This window comes from Paramormyrops kingsleyae, chromosome 23 (genome assembly GCF_048594095.1).
Source record: "Paramormyrops kingsleyae isolate MSU_618 chromosome 23, PKINGS_0.4, whole genome shotgun sequence".
In the NCBI taxonomy this organism is placed as follows: domain Eukaryota; kingdom Metazoa; phylum Chordata; class Actinopteri; order Osteoglossiformes; family Mormyridae; genus Paramormyrops; species Paramormyrops kingsleyae.
Window position 1 is genome coordinate 6,365,888 of NC_132819.1, and position 24,895 is coordinate 6,390,782.

The following is a 24,895-nucleotide window of genomic DNA, read 5'->3' on the forward strand; positions in this document are numbered from 1 at the left end:
GCATCTAGAGAGTGAATTGCATGGATGCACTGCCTCGGACGCCGCATGGCCCTGGGGGGGTGGTCAGAGGAAGCACGTTAGCGTTTACTCGCCGCATGCCAACCAGCTCAGCAACATCGTCGCAGCAGCACGTAATCCAAGCTGCACCCTCCCCACCGTCTTAAATCCGTCCTCCCGGCTCACCTTGCCGATCAGGATCGTGTGAGCCCCGTGGAGCCGCGCACCGAGCCTGGTAGTCCCGCGGGGCACTCGACGGTAACATGGTCTGCGGAGCGCAGCGGCGCCGCTAGCCACTCCGGGAGGATCCTCCGCGCGGCTGCAGCCTCTCACTCGCACGCGCGCCTGCACGCCGACAGGGAGCCGCATTTAGTTGCACAAGGTAGGGATGGATCGCGCAATATCACGGCCATCAGTCGGTGTGAAATATTTATATGTCTATTCAGTAGTTAAAATCTATTCTTTATAAGTGCGGCGGACTTCCCGTGCTTTTAGATGGGTAACGCATTTATGTGCATTTTCATATCGCTCCCCTAGACCACGCATTCACAGGCTGAACAAATATCATATACATATATGTATCTTATTTTGAATTGCATCGTGTGTATTCCTGAATTGTCATTCCGCAATGAATAGCTTGGTTATCATCATTCAGTCCTGTCCCCTTTGTTAATGCGTCGCCTGTGAATGCAGTTTTGCTTTCATTTCTCATTTTTTTGGTGCGGATTATTTTTTATTTGTATGTATTTTTTTAATGATCATTTTCCAGTGACCCAAAAAAAAAAAAACAACTGGAAGCTGATTGCGATCCAGGGTAGAGGAATATTAAATGCCGAGCTGTTAACGGGGCAGAAACATTACCGCACGCATGTGCAGGGAATTGTGATCCTGATTTCTTTCCCATCTGGGATGCAGGGCTATTGTTGAAAAGCTTATCGCAGGAAGCCGACGGTGCTCCCGGTAAGCGCCGGCGGTCTTGTCAGCCTCAACTTTATTGTTTTGCGCTGTAGTCTGCGATTGAGAGTTTATTCAATTATGCGAAACGGTGCGTTATCTCGATCGGCAGTTTATCCGCTGCACGGCAATATTTCAGGCATGAACAGATCCAGAAATGCATGAACAATAAGAGACGGGGCTTATCTTGGGAAACACCGCTCACTACGACACTTTTGCTTCTGATCGTGGGGTCCTGCTATGTTGTGGCACCGCTTCATCTCTTCATCTACTAAACTTGATGGGGTTCATTGTTTATGAGCGGATCTTAAATAGTAGATTTATCATTTTATCGATGCTCGCCGTATAGTCCAAAGTACTTAACGGTCTGCTTCAATACCATGAGAGATAGGATTTATAGACATTTCACTAACTGGTTGACGGCATCATATATTTCTCCATCGGAAAATATATAATACTGTTCAGGTATAAAGCAGATAATATTACAAATGAATGTTCAAATAAATATACAAATATACAACACGTACCATTTAATTACCATCTATAGGCTTTCACATAAAATTTAATTTCAAATGACACAAATTTAATTTTGCGGTTACAAACCTTTTGGCACACAAAGTACATTAAAACGTGTTTATGTTTAACAATTTGAATATGTGTAAGCAGATTGCCTTGAACTATATTTGTTTATTTTGAAATGCGACGATTCGTCTCTACACCTATATGCATAAATGAAAAGTAATAGTTCATGTTTTATCTGGGTGTTTGTAAAAGGCTTTTATTTTACAGTATGTTGAGTACTGGTGTACACTGATATTAAATGGCCCTCTCTAAAAAGGAAGTAAAGGGAAGCTTTGACCCTGATACGAAGATCTATACCTGCATGGAAAGCTTGAGGACATTTCCAATTCCCAGCCTCCCTCGTCACCCCCCATCCTGTAGACAAGAAGGGCACGTTTTAGTCCTCATCTCCGGTTACCTTTTTTGGGGCCAAAACCTGTTGACAGGAAAGACCTCAGATGGGCCGCGGCGATTCTGTCAGATGCTGCGATTCTGTCAGATGTCACTCTGAGCTGAGACCTGCACCGTCAGAGCCATCGTCGTCCTCACCAACTCCGGTGTCACGTTTCGGTTGGCCGACCTTTGCTTTTGGGTGGTGAGAGTTGGGTTGTTCCCGTGAAGGCTTCCCCGAGAAAATCAGCACTGCACTCAGGCTACCCGTACTGGGAGCTCTGTATGAATGTCCAGGACAGGTCAGCATGAGACGGGGGGGGGGGGGGCGTGGGTGACCCGGAGATAATTATCGGTGGTGTGGCTGCTTGTGGTTCACTGTGGGAATTTCCTTCTTAGCCATATTCAGCCATTGGATTTCCGTGCACGTCTGGGATCTCAGTCCACGAGAAACACCCTACGGAATGAAATGGCTGCATCTGCGGGACAGATTCACTTACAACTGTTAACTGTTGCAATATATGAAGGGCTATGAATTAAGCTTTTTTTCGTTCCATGGTAACGAAAATTTAGGAGCAGCAGGGAAAAAAAAACCGAGTGAGAACGAGAAGTTTCTCTCTGGCAGTGTTTTATCGCACTGTTATGATGAGTGGCGAGCTGCGTTCCACTGGCCGTGACACCTTATGCAGTGCATGCAGTGCGTCTCTTCAGCTGCGTTTCAGTGGCCTTTGTCGTCATCTCCATCAAGCTATTGTTGACCTTTGTGATCTCAGACCCTTCTGTTTTTTGGCTCACTGGTGTCCCCAAGTTGACAGCTGGCCTCCTGCGGTCATTAGACATAAGGGGCTCATTCCCGTTCAGTACACGGATGGCGCTGTGTCCATTTCGGAACAGTGATGAAATAAAAGAAAGGCTTTTATTGGTCAGTCTACATTCTGCTGGGGCTTTTTGTTTCATTACTGCCCAAGCTGTAGTGATTGATTCACATAACGTGACCGAGCCGGCTAAAATGGCCGTATTGTCTTTAATATTTGCGACTCTCCGCTCCTGTAGTTCTTTGAAATGCACGTTGTGTCGATGGCACTAAAGCCAAGCCGTGTGAAAATACATACTTGGCTTGTCTTTGGTACTTCAGTGTCTTTCTACTTTATTTTGGGCACCAGGGGTCCCCTGAATTTTTATTGGATATTTAGATTGCAAGCTTTGTGTGTATATATATATATGTAACTGGTCATTAGATATGTATTTACATTGCACACACAGTTAGAAGCACAGCTCAGGGTCTGCTATGAGGTTGAGCCCCTCTCATTACTTGAATATGACAGCTTTTTGGTCACATGACCAAGTTACACTGCTCACCACTGAGACTGTCCCATCTTGAGGGCACAGGAGCTTGTGGCTTTACTCAGAAGACTGGGTGAGTCTCACTCCCCCCCCAGCAGTGCCGGTCTGCCTGGCAGATTTCCCAGGGAGCCCCTGCAGCCGGAGGTGCCCCCCCTCATGACCCACAAAGGCCTCACTGTGTCTCGCTACATGAATAGTCCACGCTTCTCTTCCTACTTCCTGTCTTTAACAAGCATTGAGTTTCTCCCCTGAGCTTTGCCTTGTGGCTGATTCTAATTTTCTCTTTGGTGGGGGGGATTTATGAAGGAAGGAGCAGTGTCGTGATGGCTGTGAGAGAATGTGCGCGTCAGTGAACATCGACACACTCCAGAAATGCACCCCGGGATATGACACACCGTGGAATAGTGAGCCTGTTTCAAGATGTGAATTTTTCAAAACGTTCTAAAACTTAATAATGAACAATATTTTTACATTTTTTCCCTCTGATGGTTACGTCTTGTCCACAAACCAGGGGCTATGTCAGCAGTGTTACAGGGAATGTCATTAGGTCCAGCGCTGTTCCCTGTCTTCATCTTGGTTATGTGCCATTAGCTTCAGCGCTAAGCTAGGATGCACCTTTGGTCCTGTCCGGCCTGGACACCCTGATCATGCTCTTTCCCTCCCTCGGAGCAGCGGTGACACTCTCCTGTCACTGTGACGCCTCTCTGGAGTCAGGTGACCTCTCTGAGGTGTTCTCTGCTTTTACGTCCCGCGCTGTCAGTGAACCCCAGCACAGGGCAGCTGGTAGGCTGATGATTAAGGGACACGCTGACGTCATAGAGGGGTGTCACATGAAATAATGCAGCCTTTCCTTGGAGACTTGCTCATTTCCGCCGTACGTGTGTGTGTGTGTGTGTGTGTGTTGTGTGTGTATGTGTCTGTGTGTCTGTGTGTGTGTGATCTTCTGTGTGTGCTGCTATCCTCATAGTGCAGGAGAGCTCAGGGGTTTAAAACCAAAAACAATTTAATTCAGACTCTGCAAATTATGTCTTCTATTCCCCCACCACCAGTAAATTTTACTGTTGGAACCCTCCCCCCCCCCCCCCCCCCCACACACACACACACACACACTGGGTCTGGAGTCGGTGTTACTGGAATTTGGACCTCAGGGGGACACAGTTCAGTATCCCCATTCGATTCCATTTACTGAGGAATATCTTGCTTTACCTTTTGCATTTTGTATTTTACCAGTAATGAAGTCTGTGCACTGTGGCAGTGTAATAGCATGATGGGAAAGTGCTTCGTACAGCATTTAACTGATTGAAAATATTCATCATGGATGAGAAACAATAAAGATGTGACCCGTGACCTGGCTGGCCTACTTTACACCGGCCATCTGCCGCAGGTGGGACCGGCGCCGTGCGTTTCGGACATCGTCCCCGAGTCTTGGGCCTCAATGCTTCCGTTACGTATGTGGAGCAGGGGGAACACGGAGAGGAGTAATGAGATACAGATTTGAACGAGGACCCCCCCCCCCCCCCAAAGTATTGCCGGAGCGGGATTCCATTAATATAAACAATGCCCAGATGCCCACGGAGATAGCTCTCAGAAAAACCCATAAAGCTGTAATGTATTACCTGCAGGAACGTGAGCGCTGACATTCCAGGCTCTCTGGAACGCCGTTTCTCTCTGCCAGGCGTCGCTGTAGCACTTGCTGCCTAATTGAGTCCGAATAGAAGAATTTATACCTTTCGTTTCACAACAGATGAAATTCTAGCCACTGCCATTTATAAACACGCCTTCTCTTTGACGGCAATAATCTTTATTGTGACACCGCAAATGAGATGGTCAGGCAGACCTTTGGATGCCTTGCAAGCACAGAGGAGGCCTAAGAATGGATTTGATGGGGACAGTGCGGATCTGAAGGCGCTGCCTCGAGTCCCATGATAATCCGACAAATACACAATTGACCTCTGGATTGGGGCTCAATTTTTGTGCCCTGGAATTTGCGAGGCGCCATAGACAGGAATGTGTATGCTCATGTATGAACTACGCATACTTTCGAAATAGAGCCAAGACTTTTGAGTGTCGGTGTGGCCCAATTTTCTCCACAGAGTCACAAGCTGGATGCTTTGCCCTTATTTGGTCATAATATTTAATCTTCACGGTCAGATGTTTTTTTGACATGACGTTTGGCTTTTGACAGCTTATAGCTCGTCAATGGAAGGCCGTTATCCACTGCAGGGGTTCCTCCTTAATGTCAACATTCCGGACCTTGCAAGTCCAATGCCAAACAGTCCTTGAGGAATTTGCAGATTGAGGTCATAGTCCCAAATTCTGAAGAGGTGTTCATAACTCGCCTCACTCTGTAGGCCTTGGAAGAGGGCAACTTGGTTCAGAGCACCAGAAGGCACATAGACCCAATTTAAGGCGGTTTCAGCTACCCAACTGCTTGTATCAGTTCACCATAAAAATTATTCAAATCCGTCCATCCATCTTCCATGCCCGCTTGTCCTTTGCAGGGTTGAGGGGGTCTGCAGCCTACCTCGGAAGCTCCACATGCAAAGCTGGGAATAACCCAGGACGGAGCGTCAGCCCGTCACAGATCATTCAGATGCATTTAGTGATCCTTTGCATGTTTTTGTACAAATATCATACAAATTTTATTGTTGGGGGGTGACATCCTATATTTCTTTAGATTGAAAATGAAAAGCCTACTGAGGGCTGAGCGCCCATAAGTGTCGGATGGGTCTCGCGATTAGACTGAGCGACAATGGAGCGACTTCCACACCGGACTGCTCCGCTGGCTGCAGGATCGACACAGGCAAGCTCACAGGGACAGTCAACGCAATTCATTAACATAACGTTGTTATCAGATTATCAGTGAGACGTTTTTGCAAGAGCAGGAGGTATCTGTCATAGTGTGGAACATGACTAAATTAGCAGTTGAAAGATGGGAAGGTTTGCTGTAAGTAATAAAAAGAAGTGCTCATGACTGTCAGGGGTGAAATTAAATGTACTGTCTTCCACCATTTAGCAGCAAAAATGGGTTCCGTTTTGCCACAACGGTGATAATTTTCCCCTCTTTTCCACCCATCCTGAAATATTGTAGTTAGTGCTTGGGGGTGGTTCCCTTCAGGTATGCAGCAGTTTCTCAAGATCCATATGATGCTGTGTCATGTGACCTGGGTGATGATGTCATAGATTTTTCCATTTTCACGATAGAAATTGGGTGAAATTCCAGGCGCTTCTCTCCTAGGTCTCGCTTCTTCACTGAGAGATGAAAAATTCCCCGGTTCCCACCACCGCTCCACATCGCCCACTACTGGTATTAAAGTATACATGCAATACTCTGAGGAGGGTTGACCAGGTGTCAGAAAGAAGAAGTATGAACTTTATGCTTTTTATTGAGATCTATGGGTGAAACGGAGCTGCAGACAGGTCACGGCACGAGAAGGGACGTCAGTGTGGAACCTGCGGGAGCCAGACCGCAACCATTTAAAGGATCGGACAGATCAGCACCTTGCCAAGTCAGCAGCTGTGCAGTCTCCACCCCCACCTGACTCTGACTCAGCAGAATCGTGCCTTTATAGTCTCTGAATTATTGGTGGAGGGGGGTCAGTTACCGGTGGCACGCCTCGTCTGGATGGCGCCCTGGGGTTCTGGGCTGGGGCCGCTCCATTCAGAACCACAGGAACCGCTGTCTGCTCAGCAATTCGCTCCAGGGTCGGGGAGGGGCAAGGATGCTGATGAGAGCAGCACTGCCGCGTTCTTCTGTCTCGGAAAGTGCCGGAAGGATACTGGGGGGAAGAGCTTTGGGCAGGATGGCGTGTAATGGGGCGGGGGGGGGGTTACGTGACGTTGCATGATGTGGGGGTAAAGATGGGTGGGATTAAAAACAAGAGAGAGTTGCAGTATAAGTTTGGGGAAAAAAATATCCGTGGCAACAGGAAAAAAAAATGTTGACCCACTCGGAAGATGGCGCCACAGACAATTGGCCATCTTGCCCTTGCAGGGATCTGCCCCCTTGGGGCATTTATTGGGTGGAGGGACCAGGAAAGAAAACTTTGCACGCTTTATTAATCTGGCATACGGTGCAGCAGAATTGAGTGCTCCTGTCTCCTGCCCCCCCCCCACATCCTACACTAATAGAGTGGAGATGTATGGTCTGCCCCGTGTGACTCTCTGAATCCTCGTTGTCAGTAATTGGAGCCGCCTAATTGAAAACGTGCAGCTTCCCCTGGTAGGAGACGGCTCTCCTTCACTGGAATCGCTCACACGTTTATAAACGGGCACGTTTTCACAAGTGCCTGGCAAGCAATTAAAGACACGAACACAAGCTGTCCAGCAGGTAGTGGAGCCTTTAATCCCACCTCCTCAGCACTGCCCCCTACTGGCTGATTAACTCTGAGGCTTTTAACTCAAATGTAAGAGGGAGAGTAGGAGTGAGCTTAGGAGTTTACTAACTAGTGCTTTGATCAGGCTATGTGGGTATGAGATGCCTGCTTGCGGTGAGGTTAATGATGCACTTTTTTATACGGCTGATCAGAGTCCCCCGAACAGCTGGTGCCTTAATAATATACAGTTTATAAACAGTTTGGGTGGCGCTTGATGAGGGCAGCTGTGTTGGAATCAAGGAGAGCGTTTTGCGACGGGGGGGGGGGTTGGTGACCGCCGTAGGCCTGCCTTACTCGCTCTGTCGTATGGATTAGAAATCTGGGTCATGATAGGTCAGAGGATCAGGGTACGAGCTTCGAAGCACCAATTCAGATCAGACAGCCAGCTGGTCCGCTGATGTGTTGTTAAGATACCTGGGCACCTGCAAGCTTTTTACTGTTTGTTCCGTCTGCGATGTTTGATTGAATGGCCAAATAAGATCGGTTCAGAGTGATGTCCAGGAAATGGCAGAGGTAGTGCCATAAGGGGGCGGGGGGAGAGGTGGCAGGCCCATTAATTTCAACAACTGGCCAGTTTTTACTGCCCCTCTCCCCACCCTAGGATGGCCTCCCAGTCATGCCACTGGTGCCCCACCCATGAAAATCTTAGGCCTGCCTGTCAACTTTTTTTCGGTACCGACACTGGGCAGCCTGGGCTCTACGCGGCCTGTGAATTAGTAGGATGAAGCCTGAGATGGAATGCAGTCGTCATGGAGGCCATTAAACTAACATACATATTCAACAGCTCCACTTTGGACGCCGTTCGTCACAATGGGGGATCACAGTTGCCAGATCGTTCCACACTCTCAGGCAGCCAGTGCGTAACACGTCTGTGCAGACATTTCCCGTCTCCGATAATTAAATCTCCATCTGGACCCTCCCCGGCGGCCATCTTAGCCTCTGAAATCCAGACGGACAGCGCCACTACGTCCGATCGAGTGTCGCCACCAGTCGATTGTCGAGTTTGATTCTCGGAGATGCTCTTTGCCTTTTGGCAGGTGAACAGGTGTGCCCTGTAACGGAACCCAGGTGTGAAAGTCAAAGCCATCCCAACCCAGTATATAGAACCAAACTGAAGAGGCCCCAGTTTCAGGAGCTTCTGACCAGGTTAATGCGCCTCTGGGCGTGAGCTGCTTTAATCCACACCCTGGAGATGCAGCTGGCTGATCCTGCATTGCAAACATGGAGCAGATTCAGGATGAAGGCAACCTGTCTCAGATTGGTAGAGGCCTGCGTTAACGTCACGACATTACAGGAAAGCGTTAGCTGGGTTCTAAATAACTTGAGCAAGTGTGTATTTAATGAAGAAACACCTCCTCGCTTCTTCTGCATACTTAAAAACCGAATCTCTGAAGGGAAAGTCTGTACATTTATGGTGGAAATGGGTGTTTGATTAGCTGTAATAAATGCACTGATCTCAGCCTGGTAGTGTGATTTTATCTGGGGATGGTGGTTCTGCTGGCTGATATCTGGGCAGAGGCTATCAGCTGTCAGCGATAGTAGACCAAGTCTCCACAGTAATGTGGTAGTATGGGTCAAAGGTCAAAAATAAAAGTTTTTAACCAATGGTAGCGTCAGGGCTGCTTCTGCTGCTGCTGGTCTCAAGCAGTCAGGGACTTTGTATCTCGCTCTACTTTTTTGAAATTGTCTTGTTTCTTTTTTAATCAGTCTGTCCCGTGGCTCCATATACCCACTGTTTATCACCTCGAGGATGAGTGGTTTTCCGGCACAGAGAAAGTGCTGGATTCTTCCAAAGCTGAAGTGAGCGTTTGTGCCGTGATGTTCGGCCTGGACTGTCACCTACTGTAATGTGAAATGGCCTGATCAGGATCGATCGTTGCGAAGAGCAGATAGCTGTGTGGGATTCGTTAGCTTGACCGCTGAACGTTCCCGAAGGCGTTTGACTTTTTTGTGTTTTTTTTTTAATTTTTATTTTTATTTTTGCTGTTTTTGTTTTGCTGTTTGTGTGTAAACACCTGTGAAAAACTGTTTTACTACCATAGAGACAAAAATAGCCATTGCCTATAAACAAACATGATATTGGTCAGTAGCCAGAGCCGAGCTGTGTGGAGTTTGTGTGAGACTTTTGTGCCTCTGGCTGTGCCTGTGTTAGATTGTCCCCTGTGTACGTGTGTGTGTGTGTTGGTTAGTGCCCCTCTGTGTGTGTGTGTGTGTGTGTGTGTGTGTGTGTGTGTGTGTGTGTGTGTGTGTGCCGTATGGCCGAGGCCTGAGCGGGACACAGGATGCTGTGGTCTCTAGGCCAGCAGGGTCCTGAGCTGCCCACTGAGAATGAAGGTGAAACCAGCTCCCATCTCAAGGAGCTACTGGCTGTGCTGTGACCTGCTGGGCTGATGTCACTCAGGTGACCTTCCTGTCACCCAGGTGACCTTCCTGTCACCCAGGTGACCTTCCTGTCACCCCGCGATAACGCTCATTAGCATGTTACCATTTAGCAGACGCGCTTATCCATGCGTCATGTGTGCGCCACTGTAACGTTACTGTGCTCGTAGCGTTAATTATGATGACAAATGGATTATTTAACACGGCTCCAATATTTAGTACGTGGGCTAAATGAAGATATAGCGCTTTTAGATTAGGGTTCAGGCATCGAGAGGCCAGGATGTGGCAGTGGGAGTAGAAAGATGGGGAAATGTGCACATCGGCCCAGTAACACAGGATCCAAAGGCGAGAGCACTGGAGATTGTTTACAGTTTTGTGTCCTTAGAGGACAGTACAGGTCATGTGACACTGATATGACAGGATCCCGCAGAATGGGAGGCGGGGCAGGAGGAAATGATACAGCGACAACTAGAGGAGGCGGGAAGGGGGCGTGGCTAGGAAAGACAAAGGCGGTGAGGGTGAAGTGGGCCCTGGAAGCGAGTGGGGTTACAGGGAGGACAGCACGAGGAGCTGAAGGAGAACAGCAGAGATGGAAGAGGTTCTCCTTCAGAGGAGGGGAAGTAGATCTTTATGGGACCCTGAACTCCTGATGCCGGAAGTCCTCGCATCCATAGATGTCCTGACATGGTGCTAGAGGAGCAGGTGTTACCATGGAGACGCAGGGCTCACACGTTGGGCTATGGGCATTTGGGGGCATGTTATGCCATAGGATGAGAGAGAGAAGGTCCTCTTCTTACTCTTGTGTGGAAGCTGGAATAAATTCCTGTCTCAAACAAAATGTCCAAGGGTAGAAAACAACTATCCAATGAACATGAGAGAATTAAATAGTGAAACTAAGATCGTGTTCTCCATGGTTCCAATCATTATGCTTATTTTGAACAGAATATGGCAGTTTGAGAAGATTTGTGTGTATTTCTGTTTGTTTGACTTCATTCCTTTTGGGGGGGGTGGGGACCCTTTGGGGGGGGGGGGGGGTGTCAGCTCAGAGATGTTCCCCCAGCTGGTGTCACCACTGCAGTCAGATTCCTCACCTAACTGAAATACTGGTCTACAGGAGAGCAGGTGTTTAGTGTCATCATGCCGTAATTGCCTGCGTTCGTTCCGTCGGTCGCCCTTTTTATGTGGGTCGCATAGTGGGGGGGGGGGGGGGGTGGTCTTAAGTGAACACGTCCTTCTCGGATGAGGACAGACGGGTCATGGCGGCAGTGCCACTTGCTCACCTGCGATGGAACACGACCCATGCCGGTTTGCATTACTGACGCACTGCTGCAGTCACAGAGGAGCTACTGTATGCGATGCACTTGCTGTGGGCATCCTCTTTCCCAGAATGCACTGGAAAGCTGCCCCATTACATAAATGGATATTACCTCATCAGCAGAATTGTGTCTTGATTTGAAAGCCGAGAACAGAGATGTAAATGTAAACCCAGAGCCATCATACAGATGCAAAAGAGCGTCACATCAAAATCTATTCTGGGAAAAAGACAATCAATATGTGCCTTTTGAGGGAAAAAGCAATAAGATTTGTAAACGATCAGGAAAGTTTAGTATTACTCTCTACATGCAGCACTTTGGATACCTGGCACTGTGGTCGTCTTTGCCCCACCTGTAGGGGTCGCAATTCTCTGAAGGGTGATCCAAGACACACTTGGGATCGGCACATCGTGTCTCCCATAACGGTCTGACGTCAAACTGTCTCTGCGATGGACACCTAATTTTGGAGGCATGATTAACGTATGCAGGCTTCTCCATGAGTCTTAATTAGATCATTTAACTGGAATGGAGAATTAAAGATTAATGTGTCGCCATAGCATCGCGTCAGGGATTTGCGTTCGTACTAAGCAGCCGTAATAGTCTATCATGGAGAGGTAGGTTTTTATTCCCAGTCTGTTATTATTATTATCATAATTTTTTGTTACATCTGTGCTTTGTTCAGGCTGATCTGTGACTTTGAAGAACAGTTCCATTTATTTTCCAGACACTTATCTGGTACAGGGTCAAGGGTGTGACCTGGAGTCTGTCCCAGTCGTTTCGGGGCCAAATGCAGACAGAGACACTCATCTGTCTGGGAGTACACACACACACGCCTGCACGCACACACACACGCGCGCGCCTAAATATGCATGCTTGTATTCTTATCTTTGTGGAGACAGTCCATTCAATTCTGTGGGCATAACCCTAATCCCAGCAATGACACCCTCAACCATTACCCAGTCCTAACCTTAACTATAAGCACTAAAACAAAATACATGACATTTGGCATTTTTAGTTTTTTGATTGCAGTCACAAATTTTCATAAAAGTGAATTTCCCCTCGTGGGGACTTATTACTCACAGTGGTGCCATGTTGCAAATTCTACATATATCATACGATATACACTGTGGATACACGTATTAGGACACGCCTGTTAATCACTGAATTCAGGTGTTTCATTTAGAGCCATTGCTGTATATGTATAAAATGAAGCAAGTAGCCATGCAGGCAGGTTTACAGACATTAGTGACAGAATGGGTCATTCTGAAGAGCTCAGTGAATTCAGGCAGGGTACTGACATAGGATACCACCTCTGCGGTAAGTCGGTTTGTGAAATTTTCTTCCTTGCTAGATATTCCACGGTCGACTGTAAGTGTTATTATCGCAAAGTGGCAGCGTTTAAAAACGACATAAACTCAGCCGCGAAGTTGCAGGTCACGTAGAGTAACAGAGCGGGATCGATGAGTGTGTAAAATTTGACTCAGTAACTGCAGAGTTCCAAACTTCCTCTGGCATGAACCACAGCACAAAATCTGTGCATGGGGAGCTTCATGGAACGGGCCTCCACGGCTGAACAGCTGCATGCAAGCGTTACACCACCAAGCGCAATGCCAAGTTCCAGGGGGAGTGGTGTAAAGCTCGCAGCCACTGGACTCTGGAGCAGTGGAAACGTGTTCTGCGGAGTGATGAACCACGCTTCTCAGTCTGGCAGTCTGATGGATGAGCCAGGGTTTGGGGGATGCCAGGAGAACGCTACCTGCCTGACTGCATTGTGCCAACTGTAAAGTTTAGATAATGGCGTGGGGTTGTTTTTCAGGGGTTGGGCCCCTTACTTCCAGTGAAGGGAAATCTTAATGCTTCAGCATACCGAGACAATTCTATGCTTCCAACTTTGTGGGATCAGTTTGGGTAAGGCCCTTTTCAGTTCCAGCATGACTGTGCCCCAGTGCACAAAGCAAGGCCCATAAAGACATGGTTGGGTGAGTTTGGTGTGGAAAAACTTGACTGGCCTGCACAGAACTCTGACCTCAACCCCATCGAACACCTTTGGGATGAGCTAGAATGTGGAAAGCCTTCCCAAAAGAGTGCCAACTGTCATACCTGCAAAAAGGGGTGGGGGGGCTCCATATTGATGGGATGTAGGTGTAATGGTGAGGTGTCCCAGTACCCTTGACCTTATGGTGTATGATAGTTGTACTGCTATCACAACACAACATAAGTAGCTTCATTTCTCATATGCTTGATGGCCTCCTGTCCAGGGTGGGATCCAGCGATGCCACCAAGTACTGCCTGGGGTCCAAGCCCCCTGACCCTGACCAGGATAAACGCTTGGAAGATGGATGGATCCATTTTGTTTACCCCCTTCACCAGTGTTGAGAATCAGCCCTTTCCTGAATTGGCATGATCATGATGACTTGCTTGAAATATGTTTTATTTAAATCACAGCCAAATTTGAAGGCAAGTATACTTTAAGGATTTTATTTCTTTCTGCGGGTCAGGGGGTGACACTTAACTTATATGTTTATTACTATCTCTGAGGGTCCTTCCCTACAGACAATGAGATATATTACATCATTATGCCATTTGCTGATTTATACAATTTTGTAGCGATATAGGCAGTATAAATTAGATGAATCTGAATTTTTCCGTACTTCAACATTGTATGTAAGATGCACAAATGTTAAAAGTTGTCATCAGGCACAATGGTGAATCAAGGATATCTTTATGGTGTTTAATTACAGACTGACAGATATTCATTTACATTTTGACGACATCGATGTGTCAACGTCTCTGCTTTTAAAGGGGATTTGTCATATATAATTACATTTCTCACAAGCACATAAATCCTCTGTGCAGCTTAGTTGGGCTGTCTTGCAATGAAATGATTTATTATTTATGATTTATTTGCCATCTGCGCAAGTACATTGAAACTTTACTTTTTGCATATCCCATCTTTCTCTCCTATGAGACACATGCACATATATATGGTTAAGAGGAAAACTTTTGGGTTGGAGTGTTAGGGGCCATGCTCAAGCACCCAGCATGCACGTGGTTATTTTGCTGAGGGTGGGATTCGAACCGACAACCTTCCAATCACAGGTGCAGAGCCACACAACACCACATTCCCCCCATGCTCTTTGGACTGGTTCGTGGACTGAAAGAAGTTTGCTCTATTTGAGTTGAGAGCCTGTTCCTTGTTGGCCACAAGCTTGGCTAATTTCCAGTCTACCATCAAATATTTGGCAGCTCAGAACTCGACCCCAGAAATAAATAGATCACTAACCGGGAGTGAAAACCAAAATGAAAGCTGTTCCTGAGGGATTCGTACGTCTGACACCAGACTTAGAGCGTCTCATTCTGATAGGAGGCGTCAAGGTTGCTGCATGTCGTTGTGGCCCTTGATCAAGGCCATAAAATGACTTTGTTCTGGAAAAATCTGTCTGGTGTGATTAAAAATAACGTCCACTTACTCAATGTAAAACTCTACACTTCGTATGCCACTGTGCACTATAATTATCTGCTAAGAAGTTTTATCCGTGTGAAAGCTTTTGATGATAAAATCACTTTAATTGGCCCCCAGCTTGCCGTGTGACCATTAGCAGAGGCAAATCCTGGCAGGGGGGGGTTCAGCCGTCATGCGCGGCTTCACCGTGACGGCAGTCTGTTCACTGCCGCTTTCTGGAACAATCTACCTAAGATCCATTCGGTTTTCTTCTCTGCTGATTACTGACTGTCCATAGGTGTTTGTCCAGCCTGCAGCGGGGTGTGATTGAATGGTATCTTCTCTGGGCTACTGGTGGGTGGCGTGGGAGAGGCTGGCAGGATGTTACCCCCCCAGAAGGCCTCTCATTGGACCATGCCTGCTGTCGTCAGACACCCTGTAATGGAAATTAAATTAAACATGGCTCATTTAGTTCGCACGCCAATCAAGGGCATTTACAGGGGTATATACAGGGGTGGGGCCAAAGGGGTACCGGCCCCAGCCGAAAGCCAGTTGGCCATGGGATTGCCCCAGCACCTGTCACTCACCAACTCAAAGCATATGATTGGCTAATGATAAGGTTGGCCCCTCTGTATAAATTATGGCCCTCTTATGCCCCCCCCCACCTAAAAAAAATTCTAGAATCGCCCCTGACACCTATACAGCTTTATCATTATTGTTTTCTGACGCAATGAATATTTCATAAAAATGCCGACCTTGCAGCTTTTTACCCAGCATGGGTTTACCCCTTTTTATGAAGAGGGGGGGGGGGGGGTATTTAAGGACAGTGGGTGAGGATCGGCGTGGGTGTTATGTTGGGCCCCCAGCCTGGGGTCTTATCCCATGTTCTTGTTCTCTCTCTGACCTATTTAGAGACAGCAATGGTGACTAAAAGTCAAGCTAAGGGCAGCAGTCAGTGTAATGGATGGTGGCCCTCCGCTTGCGACATGAAAAAAGCCTTTCTGCTCGATGTCCTGCAGAGAGCTCAGCTGTAGAACCCTTGAGCAAAGTACCTTACTGGGATTTACTGTGCTGTCACCTCAGTGGGCATAGCTTAGAATGTCTGTTTATTTTAGTAAAACTACGATAAAATAAATGAGGTCAAGGTACTTATTTTAGTAGACCTACAGTAAAATACATGATATGGGTATCCGAAAAATATTATGATCAAGACAGTATCTATCCATCTGTCTGTCTCCTTGAAGACACACACACACACACACACACACACACACACAGAAACACACACACAAACACACAGAGTAATTCAGAGATTCATGTAACTGCATGTTTTCAGGTTGTGGGAGGAAACTGGATCACATTCGATCTCCACTCACAGTGAGACGCCGGCGTGAATCGAACCCTCAGCCCTGGAGGTGTGAGGTTACTGTGCTCCCCCTAGTGGCTGCAGGGCAGAAAGCCACGTCCACAATAAGCTTGGCTCTTCACTGCCTGATGCTGTCCTGTGAGCCAGATCAAAGCTGCCCCATCTCCAGCATCCCTCTCACTGGCAATAAGGAAAACTTGCCAACAGTCCCAAACGAGGACTATTTGATTAAAAAAAGTCGCCCATCCTTGCTATTATGAGCTGCTGTTCCCGACGTACCGCAGAACGCTCACTCACCCAGGACACAGCCTTGTTCTTATTTTTACCGCGTTGATTAGTTCGTTCTCTCCGGTCTTCCGAGACCCCCCCCGCCCCCCCCCCCCCCGGCAAAATTAGCTACCCGTCGATCTGGGTCAGAGCCCGACCTGAGATAATGTCTTCTGCGAAAACCCGGAGCGGGCGTGTTTCCAGCGGGGCAGCCGCCCGGTACTCGCAGTATGCCAGCCTGGATGTGGGCACACCGTTCTGAAGCAGAGACATCTTTGCAGGAATACCACCATAACTTTGGCGTGACGTTTCCGAAGCGTTAAGAATCAGAAAGCGGGGGGGTTCCTGTGCTTTGTGCTTCTGAGGAGAGTCTAAAGATACGGATAGAAACTAAGGATAGTCTCCCAATCTTGTTGTACCTTGTACAACGACAATAAAGGCATTCATTCATTCGTTCTTTCTTTCATTCGTTCTTTCTTTCTGTGGTGTTTGAGAAGGAGCATCTTCCTGAAGGTGGCGAGGTACTTTGATGTTCTTTGCATGTGCAGTGTTGATGTTGGGTTGAGTGTTGCCAGTAGCAAATCTGCACTTTTTAAGGTTGGGGGGGGGTTTCTCCCTAAGACCAAGGAGAGCTGTGATCTAAAAAGGGCCGAGAGAAACCGAAGAGGGCGGCACTGCGGAGGGAGTTTCCACGGGATCGCGGGGCAGCAGGCCACGGCTTTGATTATCAGGGCCTCATGAATACGGATGATGGGGAAGGATGGGGGGGCAGGGGTTGGGGGAATCGATGCCATCATCCGCTATCCTGGGTGTGAGGGCGAGTTTTCAGCATGGCGCTCTTGCCTTTCAGCAGCCTGTAATCACGATGGTGGCGGGGGGGGGGGGGTGATGTCACCGTTTCTTCACTAAGTGCCATAGACACATGATATGGTGAGTGCTTTGGCACACACACACCCCGCATCACCAAGATAATGGGGGCTATTACAGCAAGATCGACTTTCAGGGACCTTAAACCACCTATATGGTGAAGAGCATGATTACGCCACCTACTGGAATAACCTACTGTCCTGCCCAACACATTTTGGGGCTTATCACACGAGTCAGAGGTAAGATTTTGCCCCCTGGGGTGGAACAACATCCCTTCTAGCATCCCCCTAGTGCCCTTCTATACACCCTGGATCCCAATTCGTCACTGAACACTCGCACACTCGCACACTAGGGGCACTTTACAGTCCCCGATGACACTTGGGACTGCAGCAGACAGGGAGAACAGGCAGACTCCACAAAGCCATGAAAGTATAACATCATAGTGAAGTTGTTCATCCACATAATTCCCACCAATCCTGTTAAGCGTGTTGCTCGTACAGCAAGAGCTGAAGATAGAGAAAACATCACTGTGCATTACCGACCTGTCCTGTACTTTGATCAGGTAGCTTAGCGCTTCCCGTGAACCAGGCAGCCGCTTGCAAACCCAACGCAGCCGTGGAGCAGGTGTGGGCCCCCGGTCTGTGCTGGGCCGCGTTTGGCTCCTGAATCGGCGCCGTCCTCTACGAGCCACGGCTCTGTATTCATGTGGCTTTGGCCGTCGTGGAGATTTACCGTCAGCTGCCGCCATCTCTCTCAGATGCTGATGTTCTGGGGGGTGTGTGGCGCACGGTGCCCCCCCCCCCCCCAGCAGCATGCCAGCTGGGGGCCGTCGCACCTCCAGAGCCGCTCTCTTTCTTTCACACTCTCTTACACTCTGTCTCTCCACTCTCTGTTCATTTATATCTCTCTGTTCTACGCCAGTCTTCCCCGCCGGCCCTGGTCCATCATCTCCTGCCTTCTTCTCACCCTCCCATTGTCTTTCCTTTCCTCACTCTATCACTCATTCTAATTTGCATCTCCTCCCGCGCTTCTCTTTCTGCTTCCTCCCCTGGACCATCACTCCGGCAGAAGGATACCCTGCCGTGCCGTGGTACGGAAACCCCCCCCCGATGTCCCCCACCCCATGGCAGCTAATTGGTGCTGCCTGCAGCACGCTGAGCCGAGACCTCCGGGAGCGTGACGGCACAGTGGAGGAGGTGGCGGGCGGGCGGGCAGGTGGGGGGGGACGGGGATGCTGTAAACATTACAGCAAAGCAGCTCCATGTTTTTTAATGTTTTTTTTTCCCCACTTCACTAGCTGGACGTGGTCTCTGGCTCAGGCTGGAAAAAAATGTAAGAAACACGACAACAATAGACAAGAATGTAAACCTTCGAACTGGAGGACCCCCCCCCACATACCCATTGTCAGATTTAAATTATGCGTAAGCAGGCAGCATGCAGAATTGGCGAAGTGCAGAAATCATTCGCTAACTGCCGCGTCCTCTAGCCGGCACTCGCAGGCGCAGTTCATTACAGCCCAGAAACCGGCTTCCTCATTACAATTTCAAGCATTTCATTCAGCGCCATTAAAGCAGTAAGACTTGGAAATATGGCCACCATTTCTTGGGGGGGACAGGTCCTGAATGAGACGCGGCATCTGCATGATGCCATGGAGCGCATGGGATGTTTAACGCAGGTCTCACGCAGCCTGTGAGCCTGGGGCTTTTGTGTGCCCTCTAAAATCTTTACAGGAGTAAACAAAGCCCTGAATTACCTCACATTAAAAGGACACACACGCTCGTTGCTGTAATTTATTGGGTAATTGTTACTGGCTGATTACTGAAAGTGTAATTACTCACTGCTGCTGTAAAGAAGGCTGCTGCAACACACAACATAAGAGAAAATAAAGTTCCTGATATTGTTTTTCATTGGGTAAAACGAGACAGAAGTGATTAAACATACTTATGAGCTGAATGTGATGTCACAGAATATAAATCCAGTAAGTTGTCAATCTGTTTTCCAAGGTACAGAAATATATGGCACGGCGCAGAGGACGGGATGTAACGCTTCACTGTAACGCTTCACTGTAATGCTTCACTGTAACGCTTCACTGTAATGCTTCTCTGTCCGCCCAGCCTGTCCTCTCTCTTGGGCGGTGGGGTTTCATCCCCGTCCTGCTTAACGGCCGTCATAACTCTTGGTGAAAACTCAGCGTGGCCTCACCCCTGTGATCTTTAGCCCTGATCGTCTCACAAGCAGTAGTTGATGGATGCAGAAAAGACATCTGGGCCCGGGATTGGTGACCATAAACCGTCGAGATGATAGACCTCCATGGGGCGTTACCATGGCTACACGCTGAAGGGCCGCGGAACATTCTTCGGCAGGAGCAGCCTGATGAAAGCAGACATCGTCCAAACTACTAGATAATTTGGCATCTCAGTCCTGTCACCTTCCATATCGGCAGGAACAAGCTCCTTCTAAGGATCTTGTAAGAAAACTAAAGTGAAATCCAGGCAGAGGCCAGAGGTGATGATGTCATCATCCAGCATGGCAGTACACGTAGAATGGATGGATGGATGGATGTTTGGATGGGAGATGAAAAGGGATTGTACTGGGGCGGGATTTCCCTTTTCAGGTTTCCAGTCCCGCCTCAAGTACTTGTTCACCTTGATACTTTATTTCACGCACAAGTATTTGTGGTAACTCACCAGTGCACAAGTCACCTTACACTACAGATGTCAGCGGATGACATACGGTCTTGTGAATGAGTAAATTCAATTAATGCCACAGAATCAGGTTCCCCAGGGGTTCATTCCAGGCAGCACATGGCACAAAGGCAGGGGGCATGCAGGATACGAGACACACACAAAAGTTTGCAGTTATATCTTTGTGGGGACTCTATTCATTTCTATAGGAGAATCCCTAATCCCAACAATCCCAACCTTAACCCCTACCCAGCCCTAACCTTAACCATAAGTAACCAAACAAAATATGGGACTTTTGGGATTTTTACTTTTTTGATTGGCTTTTATTGCATTGTGGGGGACATTTGGTGCACAAAATGTAATATGACCATAATCCACACACACACACACAGAGCAAGGGTGGGACTCTCACCCGCAGCCATAGGGGTATCAGCTGCTGTAGCACCCTTGTGTAGATTAGTATTCACAACCATGCAAAAATTATATGTATTTTGTTCCCTACAAATATATAACATTTCAAAATCAGCTTTCAGGCAATCGACAAATGTCCTTTGTGCAAATCCAAGAACGTTTTCCAGGAACAGGCAGATTTCAAGTCCCGTGTTTATTTCTGGCTTTGATGTACAGATTCAGTGGCTGCACTGGAAGCAGCACATTATTATTAAGCGTGAGCCATTTCGCCAGTAATAGGCCGCCTGTGTTTACCTCAGGGCCGGGCTGCAGAGAAGGAGCCGTTTTACGGCGTACCCCCCAGCTACGGTTCAGACCTACAGCGTCCTTTGGCTGCGCTGCAGTAAGGGAATGAACTGATTCTGTTGTGTGATATATACACACACACACACAGATCAAAATTAAATGAAAGTGTGGAATGAAACAGCAGGGGGCGGTATGTGGCTCAGAGGTTTAGGCCGTGTTCGTTGGGTCCTTGAGCAAGGCCCTTAACCCCCCAGAGTGCTCCAGGGGTGCCAGATGAATGGCTATATTTGTATGTGTATGTATGTATGTATATATATATATATATATATATGTGTGTGTGTGTGTGTGTGTCTCAAAGGCATTTCAGCTGGTTGTTACTCTACTGGTCTTGACTTCTTCAGAAAACCCCTGTCGGCAAAATGTTGTCAAAACAACCAGTGGACATGTAAGGATCTAATCCCCTGTCAGTTTAGGCAAGGCAGGTGTGAAATCCAGCGTCGTTATTTGTTTACCGCGCTTCAGCTGGCCTCTGAACCAGTGCTGATACGTTTCGGGTCCTCAGCAGACGGCTTTGCACAAATTACAGCTAACACCCTTAATTTGTTTACAAGGTCGGTTGTCTGGCGTGGATGTGACTGAAGCATTCGGGCCGGAGGAAAGGCCCGGGTCCCTGACTGCTGCCTGCGTTTCTCTGTGACTGTCACCCGCCGAACGCTGGCCGTGTTTCTGAGCTAAGCCAGGTGACGCGGCATGGAGACATTTAAAATTACTGTAAGATGAGCGGATGGACAGGGGCAGATTCATGCACGCTACCTGGGCCTATAACACCGAGTACCAGGGGTGTAAAGGGGGGCGGAGCCACAGGGACAGCTGAAAGCTGATTGGCCCCCAGAGTGCAATTAAAAACATACCATTGGATAATTATAAGGTTGGCCGCTTTTATGCCCCTCACCTTAAAACATCCTAGAACTGCCCCTGTTGGGTTCAGTTTTATTTCCCTGTGTTTTTTGTTGGTGCTTTAGCCAAAATGTCTGTTTTGTTCTCATTCCTTACATCATTTAATTGTACTCATCACCCGATTGATACCACAAATATAGCCCATTTCATCCTCGTTCTCCAGGTCACATGATTCTGCTCCCACCTCAACCCACAACATGTCTTACAATGTCAAGGAAGCTGCTTTGTCAGAGTGATATTGCTTAAATTTGTTTTTATATCACTTAGTCATAGAAGTTCAGCTCTTGTCTGAGTCGAGATTCTTGAACTATTAGTCTAGAAAAACGAGCGCTCTTTCACTGAACGGCTTGCATTTAACGTTGCATTTCCTGGATGAGCAGTAGCTATGCTTAGGCCGAATGTGACATTCTTGCAGCCTGAGCGTAAACACAGCACGGTGCGATAGCGTCCTGCCCACCATGTTTGCTCTCGCGACTTTCCTGGCAGATGTTACGGGATGCAGCCTTATTAATTACTGCCGGCTTAAAAACAAGTTTTTAATAAAGTCTCCAGCTTTCTCGGGAGGCTGAAAAAAGGGCTGGAATTACACATTATTTTCACAGATTCCACGACGGCTCGCTTTAATGGACGCTGTAAACCAGTGTCACATACTTAGTCTATACTTGAAATTGCAAGAGGACCTCACCAGATAGAAGCTGTACATTGGTTTGTCAAGCCTCCGCGTTGGCTGATGGTTGAAGAAAGGTTTGTGTCGACAGAACTTCAGTGAACAACTAACTGCGAAACTCATGTGTTCTTGAATTTGTCTATTTTCAACACAGGTTCCAGATCAGGGGATGTCTAGCTTGTCTAGGGGCTGCCTGTTGATTGTTGACCTTCGAGGGTGTATAGATGTTTCCGGTTGGTTCCTGGTCTTCGAGGGTGTATAGGGACTTCCCATTGGTTCCTAACCTTCGAGGGTGTATAGGGGCTTCCTATTGGTTCCTGACCTTCCACCTCCTGTTTCCCACAGCCTTCTTTGCCGGTTTCACCAGGGGCTCGTGTAGAGATTCACCGCCATGGGAAAACAAAACAGCAAGCTCCGGCCCGAGATGCTGCAGGACCTGAGGGAGAACACAGAGTTCTCAGACCATGAGCTACAGGAGTGGTACAAGGTATCCTCATAGGGGTAGTGTCTTTGTTGTGCCAACAGTCTCTAATACTAGTTATCCAGCACCAAGCCTATCTCAGGAAGGTTACGAGGCAGGGATCACCCTGGACGGGATGCCAGTCCATCACAAATATTCTTTTTCATGCGGTACATTGAAAGCCCACTTCATTTTTTGAGTAGTAGATCTTGTCATAATGACAAAGGATGAGCCAAACATCGCTGGCTGATCATGAATCAGCAGTTTAACAAGGCTTGGCATTTAAATCCCGGATAACCAAATTAATATTTATTATATCCGTAATTTTATTACCTAAACTGCCAGGAAGCTGTGCATGAATTGGCCCATTTCCCATAAGTCTCTGCTCCTCCTGCATTGCAGGGCTTCCTGAAAGACTGCCCCAGCGGCCACCTCAATGTCGAGGAGTTCAAGAAGATCTACGCGAACTTCTTCCCCTACGGCGATGCCTCCAAGTTCGCCGAACACGTCTTCCGTACCTTCGACACCAACAACGACGGCACCATCGACTTCCGGGAGTTCATCATCGCGCTGAGCGTCACCTCACGTGGCAAGCTGGAGCAGAAGCTCAAGTGGGCCTTCAGCATGTATGACCTGGACGGCAACGGCTACATCAGCAGGGAGGAGATGCTGGAGATTGTGCAGGTGGGGAAACATCTGCGTCTATGTTAGTATAGAACCGGGGGCCTTATCGACGGGAGAAACACGGGGGCCATGGATTAATTTAAGACAAAAGGAAATTTGCTCCAGAGGGACGTCAAGGATTTTTTTTAGTTTTATTGGATAATTATATAAAGCAAACCCAGGTCAAATTAGCTTTGTAGTGGAAAACCAAGAAACAGTAGAAATTCTCAATAGATGGGTGAAGGGAGGAGGTTTTATTATTATTTTCTATAAATAAGTATTAATTGCCCCTAGTCCATGTTTTGGTACAGAAGCGGAGTGTTATGTTTATGACCCGAATACCATGGGTTTTGTGACTGAAAGCACACAGCCGTAACGCCATATGAAGGCAAAACACTGTAACTGCATATTTTATCAAGATTGAGTTATGACCAATGTCGGGGCTTTTTGGCTGTGTTTGATTTCATGACAAAATATCGTAGTTTATCTATGCTCAGTTTTGAATAAGTACACGATCATTTGCCTACCTACTACACACACGAGTGGACAGTTAGAAAAACTCTTTTTCTCAGTTTTGTTGTCAGCATACTTACAGTGTTTTGATAGCAGCTATATTTGCATTGCTGGGCCACACGACTGGCATGGGGAGACATGGAATGGGTGGGGTACAGCGGAGCGAGTGCTGGTGGGGGGTGTGTGAGGCAGGGAGTAGCAACTTGTTCCCGGATTAGCGAGGTAAATTTAACTGGGATTTGTCCCTGAGTGTACAGAACTGACGGATTATCCCCGGGCTAATCGAGGCTGCCGTTCTCCGGCACTCGGGGATTGTGGGTCTTTTCTCACAGGCATTTGGTGGCTAAAAGTGGCAACTGACTTCATTTAGCTTTTCTGGAGTGGTAAGGGTAACTCACCCTCATCCATACTGCATGTCTATGAGGTACAGCGCCTCTGCTGGCAGCATTCGGTAATCAATTAACTGACGGAACAAAACATCAGGCATTTCACAATCCCATTTCACATTCAGACAAAGAAACCCTTTTTCCTTGATGTCTTTGAGAACACTGAAGAGATCACAAGAAATACCTTGGTCTTGTCCTGCATCCTAATATCAGCTTCTCACCGAAATGTCCCTGTCCCTCTCCCCGCCCCCTTTATCCAGGCCATATACAAGATGGTGTCGTCTGTGATGAAGATGCCAGAGGACGAGTCCACTCCTGAAAAGAGGACAGACAAAATCTTCAGGCAGATGGACCTCAACAATGACGGTGAGTTAATTAACTGTGCCGACCAATCAGATCACTAGTCTTGATATTGAAGAAATCTGCCTGCAAAATGGCTAACCCTTGCAGTAGGAGGTCAGGGATACAAGTATCTTTAGTTAGGTAGGAGAAATGGATTGTGATTGCTGGGTTGTTCACTATGGTTGATGAAAAGGATTGCGATTGGTGGGGTTGCACACTTTGTAGGTGAAACAGATTGTGACTGGTTGATTGCTCACTTCCTCTCCCCCAT

At 47.7% G+C, this 24,895-nt stretch overlaps 1 protein-coding gene across 1 annotated transcript in view; it reads left to right on the forward strand.

The window, feature by feature from the left end:
* Positions 1 to 24,895, forward strand: part of hpca (hippocalcin) — a 26,570-nt gene continuing 1,675 nt past the window's right edge. The window contains exons 1-4 of the mRNA XM_023832178.2: positions 1 to 379; positions 22,606 to 22,747; positions 23,123 to 23,404; positions 24,543 to 24,648. Of these exons, the coding sequence (XP_023687946.1) occupies positions 22,652 to 22,747; positions 23,123 to 23,404; positions 24,543 to 24,648 (484 nt within the window). The 5' untranslated portion in view covers positions 1 to 379; positions 22,606 to 22,651. The remainder of the gene's footprint in view (positions 380 to 22,605; positions 22,748 to 23,122; positions 23,405 to 24,542; positions 24,649 to 24,895) is intronic.